At 43.8% G+C, this 10,122-nt stretch overlaps 1 protein-coding gene and 1 non-coding gene across 2 annotated transcripts; both read left to right on the top strand.

Annotated features, from left to right (window-relative positions):
• The first annotated feature begins 3,364 nt into the window (after positions 1-3,364).
• Positions 3,365-3,754, top strand: LOC144482288 (histone H2A-like). The gene has a single exon (XM_078201471.1). It carries the CDS (start codon positions 3,365-3,367, stop codon positions 3,752-3,754), a length of 390 nt encoding a protein of 129 aa, XP_078057597.1.
• Positions 3,755-5,455: 1,701 nt separating this feature from the next.
• trnal-uaa (transfer RNA leucine (anticodon UAA)) lies at positions 5,456-5,538 on the top strand. The gene has a single exon. It is a non-coding gene; the product is annotated as a tRNA-Leu (tRNA).
• The last annotated feature ends 4,584 nt before the right edge of the window (positions 5,539-10,122 follow it).

Genomic DNA, 10,122 nt, shown 5'->3' on the forward strand with positions numbered 1-10,122 from the left:
ACAGCATATTTGGGAAAATACCAACACACTTATACCAAAGACTGTTATGCGTAGATTAAAAACTTACTCACATGGCAGAAATTAAAGTGTGCAGTGAAATAACACAAACAAATCCAAAACTGAGAAGCGCAGCTCGAAAAAAATCACAAGATTTTCCATTTCTGAAACCAACAGGTGGCAAATGAAATACAGAATAACATCCCGGAACCAACATACTGTAAAGCCCACACTCTCTTAAATACTGAATGTTATAGAGAAAATAAAACACACGGACATATACCAGAGATTGCATTTTCTGAATTAAATCTTAACATCACCGACCATAGACTGACAGAGATAGAAGCAACATAGAAATATCAGATTCTAATCGACACAGCATGAAACCCACTCGCACATCGCTAACAGAGAAGCAGTTTGAAATAGAATGTGTGTATCCTGTTGTGGAATCGCTCTCGCATTGTTCCATAACTGGTACCGAATAGATTCTGCACCTTTTGGTTTGACGTTTTAAGTTTCCTTTCGACTTTGATTTTGGTTCGGGCTGTTCCCCCCTTCCTTTTGGGGAGCCGCCCCTTTTACTTTGTCCCCAAGTTAATTTGAGTTCGTTTACTTGATTGGTGTCGAAAGAAATACCGAATAGATTCTGTTTCTGATCCCTCAATGTCATCCCCCCAGCACTCTAATAGTTGCTTTGAACAGTAAATCACCCTCCGGGATTGTTTGACTAATCGTCCCTGAACACCTTGCAGCCAGTAATGTCCAACTCTCATTCCACTCCTTCTTTCAGTCACTTTTCTGTTTTCGCCACAATGTTAGTGTCACATGTGGGACTTGTTGCTGCTGCTCATCAAACTTTTTCCCCTTTAACTCGCACAGCAGAGCTCGCATTAACCCCTGTCTGAGCCCAGATATTCTGCACTGCCAGCTCCCGGTGATGGGCGGAAGTAAAGCAGAGCTGTTGGTGCTGGTGAGGAAGGGGAAATGTATGAACAGTATCAGCAGTCTGATAGAGTGATGTGGGATTAGTAGCAGAGAGAATGCGCTGGTGCGTCAGAGGGAGTGAGAGGGTCAGGGGGTTGGGTGGATCGGGGCGGACAAGGGGAAAGGACGGATTGACAACATTGTGGATTTGAGCAGCAACCAATGTGTTTGGGTATCTAAAGTAACCAATCAGAGACAGCATCACGAATTGACATCGCTGTGAATGAGCCAATGGGGAACAGGTCTTTCAGCCATGCTTCATTAGCACAGGCCTCTGCTTTGGTCTATAAAAGAGTTCTGAGCGCGACTCAGTGATTCTGTGTCTGAAATTAACTGTGACAATGGTTGATGAGAAGAAAGCGCCGGTTTCCGAGAAATCATACAAACCCTACAGTACAGAAAGAGGCCATTCAGCCCATCGAGTCTGCATCGACCACAATCCCACCCAGGCCCTACCCCCATATACCTTACCTGCTAATCCCTCTAATCTACGCATCCCAGGACACTAAGGGGCAATTTTAGCATGGCCAATCAACCTCCCCGCACATCTTTGGACTGTGGGAGGAAACCGGAGGAAACCCACGCAGACACGAGGAGAATGTGCAAACTCCACACAGACAGTGACCCAAGTGGGCATCGAACCCAGGTCCCTGGAGCTGTGAAGCAGCAGTGCTAACCACTGTGCTACCGTGCCGCCAACCACTGTGCTACCGTGCCGCCAGAAGGGCGCCAAAAAAACGCAGAAAAAGCTGCCAGCAAAGGGCGGCAAGAAGAGGAAAAGATGCAGGAAGGAGAGTTACTCCATCTACAAAGTGATGAAGCAGGTTCACCCCGACACCGGCATCTCCTCCAAGGCCATGAGCATCATGAACTCATTCGTGAACGATATTTTCGAGCGCATCGCGGGTGAGGCTTCCCGCCTGGCCCATTACAACAAGCGCAGCATCATCAGCTCCCGGGAGATCCAGACCGCCGTGCGCCTGCTGCTGCCCGGGGAACTGGCCAAGCACGCCGTGTCGGAAGGGACAAAGGCGGTGACCAAGTACACCAGCTCCAAGTAAAACTCTCCAATGGACTGAAAAGCTCCCCAAACACAACGGCTCTTTTAAGAGCCACCCACAATCTGAAAAGGCTGTGTCATCCATTTAGTTTCAATTATTATTTTACGACGCAGCGTCTCGAACAATGATAATTGTTGTTTTTCAGGTTATCAATGACAGACACGGAGTAATGTAAGTCAACCGCCCGGTGGACCATTGGGTCTTAGTAATGTTTAAAATTAATTAACTGGTTCCTGACCCTCTCTGGGTTTAGATCTCAGACGCGTTGATATTTGGCCCCTTTCCCAGGCTTGAGAGAGAGAGCGCGAATGGAGCAAATGTCTCAATCATCGAATCCCTGCAGTACAGGGGGCCATTTGGCCCATCGAGTCTGCACCTACAACAATCCCTCACCCATCCTCGTAACCCGACATATTTATCCTGTTATCCCTCTCATACTGGGGCAATTTAGCATCCCAATCCACCCAACCCGCATATCTTTGGGCTGTGTGAAGAAAGCGGAGTGCCCGCAGGAAAACCACGCGGACTCGGGGGGGAGTGCAAACTCCTCAGTTTCCAGTTCTGTTCCAGTTTGGTCTCAATAATCGATCAGTTTATTCCCTATAAGCCCCGGTTGTGCAGGAACCCTCAGTCTCGACGAAGATGAAGAACAGCCCGTCCGTTTGCAGAACGATGTCAATGAAACTTTCTGGCGGCTGGTTCGAGAGTTTGAAAAAGAAAGAGATTAACCCCGAATGTATCCCGCATTCGAAAAGCAAATCTGCAACTTGGGATAAAATGTGAAATTGTGCAAACACAGACTGATGTTTTAAAAACGTTGTTGATAGATAGTTAATTATTGATGGGATTTGGTATTAACCGTATTTCTTGTTTGAGAAATATATCTGCGAACTTTCCAAAGTTGAACAATTTATTTTCGGCTTGTTTTCAGATAAACCCAGACTGAAAATCAGAGACTGCCAGATACAGGTTAACTATAGACTGGGGAAGTGTGAAAGGGAGATTCTTACATTACTCAAAATGAATTCACCATTACCGATTAGAATAATTTCCGAAACTCTTGTTATTTTCCGCTTTGGCGGCTTTTACAGTTTGAAATGAAATCGGTTCGAATCTGAGATTTTGGCGCCGTTATTTTCCGCCCTCACTTCGTGGGCTCTCCGGATTGGTGAGTTAAGCAGATTTCTGATTGGTCATATGAACAAGATGCTGAGAGGCAGCAACAAAGTGACCAATCAGCAATGTCCGCACCTCCATTCCTCCCGGAGCTATAAGAGAAGCGAAAGGGAGTGGGTTTCAGCATTCTTTGTGAGATTGTGCAGATGTCTGGAAGAGGAAAGGGCGGCGGGAAAGCTCGGGCCAAGGCCAAGTCTCGCTCCTCCCGGGCTGGACTGCAGTTCCCGGTGGGCCGTGTTCACAGGCTCCTGAGAAAGGGCAACTATGCTGAGCGTGTGGGTGCCGGAGCCCCGGTCTATCTGGCTGCTGTGCTCGAGTATCTGACCGCTGAAATTCTGGAGCTGGCCGGGAACGCGGCCCGGGACAACAAGAAGACCCGCATCATCCCCAGACACCTGCAGCTGGCCGTCCGCAACGACGAGGAGCTCAACAAGCTGCTGGGAGGGGTGACCATCGCTCAGGGCGGGGTGCTGCCTAATATCCAGGCCGTGTTGCTGCCCAAGAAAACTTCTGCGGCCTCGTCCAAGAGCAAGTGAAGCGACCATTCTTTAATCTGATAACCCAAAGGCTCTTTTCAGAGCCACTCACTTTATCTGGAAAAGGGTGATCTGTTTAACCGTCAGACACTGCACTGCTATTCACAGTAGAGCTGTTTCTCGCTTTGCTTTATCAATCCGTAGTTCGCCCTGTGCACATTATTGATGATGTGGAGATGCCGGCGTTGGACTGGGGTGAACACGGTAAGAAGTCTCACTTTAACCTGGTGTTGTGAGACTTCTTACCACATTATTGACCCAGGTGTTTTAATGCATGTAAATTTATGCTATTTATTGGAGAACATTTTACATATGTTGGAAATATCATTTCCAGCACCATGTCTGAGGTAATTATTTAAATGCAGGTACACAATTGCCCCAGAGTGAGAAACAGCATCAAAGATTGATGGCTGAAAAGCACCTCAAACTCAACGGCTCTTTTAAGAGCCACCCACAATCTGAAAAATCTGCGCCATCTTTTCCCTTATTGAGTTAATGAGAAATTTCTTTCTGGAGGATAGAGATTTGTCCCGTTACGGAATGCTGTGAATGGGACTTCATATCCGCCTCTCACACAAACACTCAGATTGAAGGGACAATCAAACTGAACTGAGAGCAGATTTTAAACCCCAGTCTGGGATTTGTGACGGACAATGAGGCCCAGCACAATATCAGGACGTAATTATTTACATTTAATGATAACTATATTCAGTTTCAGAATAAGGTTTCTTTTTCACTCCAGTTATCTGGGCACCGCTCCCGGAACAGAGTAAAGGCGGGAATGAAGAGGTTATTCTCGGGCTGATCTGTTTATTCCGCAGTTTTCCCAGAGGACGGAATCAGCGAGATCTTTGCACAAGCAGCGCCTGAGTTCATTGCAGCGCTTTAAGATCTGCCTCCCCCCGGCACTCCCTATTCTCCGGGCACAAACCTGCCTGTTCCACCGGCGGGATTGAGTCAGGAATTCTCTCCACACCTTCCATTGGAACATTCCCGACAGCTTTCAGGGGAGAGGATCAGAAATCAGCCGTTTCCCTCTGTCCCTGTGAAGCCTGTGTGAAGGAGTTGGTTGGTGATCTCTATGTTTCTGCTTTTCCAGTGAGCTGAGATTTGCTCCGTTTTAAATTGCTGAACAAGGTCTGATTACCGTCGGTTACAGATTAGAGATTGAGAAGTTCAAACTGTTCCTAAAATAACGCCAGGATTCTGTGAGGGAAAATACAATAAACAAATTATAAAGTGTGAGATTGAAATAGTTTCCTGAACATTCCGGCGTTCCGTTATTTTGTATTTTTCCTGCACTGAAATTGGCGGGTTTTTCCAATTTGAAAATGTGAACCAATCAAAACCTCCCATTTCTTCTCCCTTGCTCTCCGATTGGTGAAGAATTGGATTGACATGAGAGTGTCCAATCAGAGCTAGAGTCTGGCTGCAGCCTTGCAAATCGCTCACAATGATTATTAATAGAGATTAAACTGACGGAATCTGTATTTGAGATATTAAATGTACTTTGTTTCCACAGATAAATATTTGAAGAAACCAGATATTTCCTCCACAGGAGTTACAGGGAAGAATGTCCCAGCTCCTTCTCACAATTCCACAGTCTCCGAGAACAGAAATGATTCCAGAGGCACATTTTTAATCCAGCAATCAAACAGCAGGAATGGCAGACGCTGTGTCCCTATCACGTCTAGTTTTCGTACCAGGATGGCCGAGTGGTAAAGGCGTTGGACTTAAGATCCAATGGACATATGTCCGCGTGGGTTCGAACCCCACTCCTGGTAGAAGGATTTTTAACACTACATTCTGCACCCTTTCCTTCTCCCCTATATACTCTGCGAACGGTATGCTCTGTCTGTATAGTGCGCAAGAAACCAGAGTTTTCACAGCATAGTAATTATTTCTTGTCACAATAAGAAATCAAATCAATCTCAATACCGCTGACAGGGTGATCCATAAATCCCAGTCCAAACCATTATCAGATCATCACTGTGTCAATCCCACAATAGAGCAGCCTTAGCTCCAAATTATGTATCTGATAAAACCGTAAAATGGTTTTTTGGTTAAATGTTACACAATTAACCTTAATAATGTACTTTGAGATTCCAGTTAAATACCAGTCATATCACCCACATCAGGGGTTTGGAACTGGCAGTACTAATCGCCATGGTGAGTTCTCACAAATACATTAGATACAAATCTGAAAGACAATCTCAGATTGAGATATTCTGAAAGCGAGTATAACCTGAGATACAAACTCAGGTTCCAGTTGAAAACTCACCCAGATTATGAAACTAAAAGTTACAATATCAGTTTGATGACTATGAACTGAACCATAAATTATAAACTAATCCTCACTCACACTGAGCCAGATGGAAGACACTGTAGCAATTCCAGACTGAGCTCCATTTTACACTCATGTCAAAATTCTTACTCAGAATCAGACTGTCACAGATCAAATCAATGTGAACAACCTGAGTGAAACTTGCATAGCAATCCAGTATCAGATTGAAGGATACATTATCTTTCACAATTGTGTTCACAGTAACAGAGATTTATTGCTGGGCCGAAACTCACTCACATTATTTGCTTCATACCTACTGCATCAGTGGCCTATTTCTGTGTTGGAAAGTTATTTGGAATTAATCCAAATAGATCACTTGTCCCAGAGATTGAAGGTTATTTAATTAACCCCATATTCACACTAAATACCAAAGACTGATAAATAAGAGAATAGTTCTGATCACATGTTCAGCATCAACAGCTGAAAAGTACAGGCTGTTTACTGCACTCACTCACAGGAGCTGAGTCTGAGTGATATGAAATAAATCACACACACACCAATTGTATCACTGAGGGATTTGGAAACAACCAAAGGCTCACACAGAGTTACGGAAACAAATGGAAGATTAGATAGAGAGAGACGTGATTGAAAAATCCCAAATGAGACACACAATTTTAAACAGCACCATAGATTTACAAACATGATTAATTCCACTGACAGGAACAGCATGAAGCTGATATTCTGCAAACAATACCAGGGGAATTAAAACATATGTTCCATAAACAGCAGCAGGGGATTTAAAATTACTGATGTTTGCCACACTTATATAAAATGCTCACAGATATAGAGGCCATTGACAGGTCTAGAATGATCCAACACTCACACACTTTATAAGTGTCTGCCAGATACATATAACTGGCACTTTCAGAAATAACACCAGACAAATTCAGATACAGAATGGAACCAGATACTGAAACATGTGAATTGATTCCAACACTGATTATGTGTCTTGGGCAGCCCATACCGACGGGGATATGGTGGATCATGACGACAATTCCAGGCAGGTCTCTATTGCACAAATAAAAGCAAATTACTGTGGATGCTGGAATCTGAAATCAAAAGAGAAAATTCTGGAAAATCTCAGCAGGTCTGGCAGCATCTGTATGATGACAAAGGTCTTCGACAAAGGGTCATCTGGAATCGAAACGTCAGCTCTTTTCTGTCCATACAGATGCTGCCAGACCTGCTGAGATTCTCCAGCATTTTCTTTTTTGGTCGCTACTGCACAATGTGATTCTGCAATGGGGCAACACATACTAAATAATCCTGATTGTGCTCAGAATTACACTGAAAATGTGACCAGAAGAGCAGAATTTTATTTGAAAGATGTGACCTCCCCTTTAAGGCAGAGGTGAGGAGGAACCTTTTTGATCAGTTGTTTTTTTTTACTTTATCCATTCATGGGAAGAGGGCATCACTGGCTCGGCCAGGATTTATTGCCACCCATAATTGCCCTGGGGTAGGCGGTGCTGAACTGCAATCTTCAACTGCTGCTGCCAATGCCATATCGGTACACCCACAGTGCGTTTTGTTTTGGGGGGGGGGGGGATGTTGGGGAGTGGGAAGTTCCTGGACTCTGACCTACTGACACTCAAGGAATGGCGATATATTTCCAAGCCCTGATGATGAGTGGCTTGGAGGGAGATTTCCAGGTGATGTTGTTCTGATGCATCTGCTTTTCCTTTTCCTTCTCGGCTCTAGTCATGGTGGGTTTGGAAGGTTCTGTCAAATAAACCTTTGTGAATTCTGGCAATGCATCTTGTAGATGGTGTGCACTGCTGACCCTGTCTGTCAATGGTAACATAAGCCTTATTGTGACTAATAAATACACTTTAACTTTAACTTTTGGTGCAGGGAGTGACTCTTTGTGGATGGGAAACGAATTAAGTCAGATGCTTTGTACTGGATAGTGTCAAACTTCTAGTGTTGTTGGAGCTGCATTCACCCAGGCAAGTTACATCTGGAAACCGGGTACTCCGGCTTCCTTCCACAGTCCAAAGATGTGCAGGTTGGGTGGATTGGTCATTCTAGATTGCCCTTTGTGTGGTAAAAAGTGAAGGTTAGGTAGGTTAGCGGGGTGGGTGTGTGGGGCTCTGGCTATAGGACATGGATGGGATGCTCTGTCGGAGAGTCAGTGCAGTTTCAATGGGCCAAATAGTCTCCTTCAGCACTGTAGGGATTCTGTGATTTAAAGGTCATTTGACTGTCAGAACTGCCCTGAGGAAACTGGGAAAGCTGTTTGTAGCATTTACAGCAGTGAGCTTTTGCATATCAAATTGTTTATTGCATCGAGAGTTGATGAAAATAACTGTTTCCTGCAAAGAAATAGAAGAGACACTTGTGGGGAACTGCAAAATGTTTTTTTTTTCAAACTGCTCCTGAAAAGGTGAATAGCAGAAAATGGTTCCGATTCATTGACCTCTGGGTTATGGGCGCAGCACGCTTCCGCTGCGCCACTCTGCTATTACCTAACAGCTTCCTGCTTATTATTGTTGAGCTGTCGTAGGACAAAATGTCACTGTTGCATTGCTATTTAATGTCAGAAAATGAGGCAGCTCCGCCTAGCGGCACAATTCCATGCTTAACACACCAAGAATGGAACACACATAAAAGCAGCAAGAGACTGTCAGGAGACACAGACAAAGGAGAATGGACCGACTGATCATTTGTGTAAAGTGTTCATGAAAAGATCAGCCATGATCTTATTGAATGGCGGTGCAGGCTCGAGGTGTCAAATGGCCTACTGCTGCTCCACGCTTTTATAATCTCATATTCTTCTTTGGATCCAATACTATTAATTTATTTTGTTAGCCATGATTGGGGCACTTTCCAGTTATGTTTACGTGCCAGAAAGGAATGTATAACTCTTTCATTACATACAACTATGCCTTAAATATTAAACATTAAATATTAGCCATTGCCTATCGACCGTTATGTCATTTTATGAATCTATTAATCCGTAATCTATTTTAGCAAACTCACCTCTCATAACTTCCTCGTTTACTTTATTTAGGTTTGGGATTCTCGTTCAGGATTGGATCTGAGTCATGCTTCTGGACTGATGGGAGATGTTCCACAAAGCAGTCACTCAATCTACCAATGCAGAGCACATCATTAGCAGTGAAATTTTAGAAAAACTATAATGTTGCAAAAGCTATTTCTCCTGCATATAGACACTGAACTGTGAGGAAAGGTAATGCGACCTTCCAATCGGGAACTTCTGATATTTTTTCCCTTTCCTCAACCAATCCTCTCACCGCTCTGTGGCTGGCAGGGTTCTCAAGTGTGTCGCTCCCATGTCCCACACTTGGAACATTTCCAATCAGTTCACAATGATGATTGAATTTTTGATAAGAGTTTCGAGTCACCTGCCATTTTCATTCTGCATCTCACGCTCACATGGATCATTCTGTCCTGGGTCTTTCCTGGTGTTCAGAGCACCTCTCCTCCATTCAGATTTTTCTTACTTTATGTATCTGATGATTATCCCTTTCACTGTGTAACTAATTCTTATTATTTAATGCATCTGTGCATGTCACAGATATTCCATTTCGTTCTTTTTCACATGAGCCCCTCTCCTCTCCATTTGCCTGTAATGTATTACATTTCTAACTTCAACCAGTTCTGATGGGCAGATGTTGATCTGAAATATTTGCTATTAACTGTTTGTCTCTGCAGCAGCTCACTTGTTATGTAATTACAGAACTTCGAAACTAAATTCATACTTCCTGCATTCATACCGTTTGAAGTCAGTACTAAGGTTGAGAGGAGTTTTCAGAGAGGTGAGTAAAATCGTGATCAGTTTCAATGGAGTAAATTGAAAGAAAATGTTTCTGTGAAACAATGGCACGGCTCATTGTGAATGATATAAAAGATCAAAGAAAACCGTCAGGGAACACATTTGTCCTTACAATCGGCAACAAATTGCTGTGACCTTGAATATGATGCCTGTAATCGAAGCCAATTAGAATGAAAAGTAAATTCAAAATGTGATTGGACAAATAAGGATAGGAATACATTTTGA

This window comes from Mustelus asterias, unplaced genomic scaffold (genome assembly GCF_964213995.1).
Source record: "Mustelus asterias unplaced genomic scaffold, sMusAst1.hap1.1 HAP1_SCAFFOLD_35, whole genome shotgun sequence".
Lineage (NCBI taxonomy): Eukaryota > Metazoa > Chordata > Chondrichthyes > Carcharhiniformes > Triakidae > Mustelus > Mustelus asterias.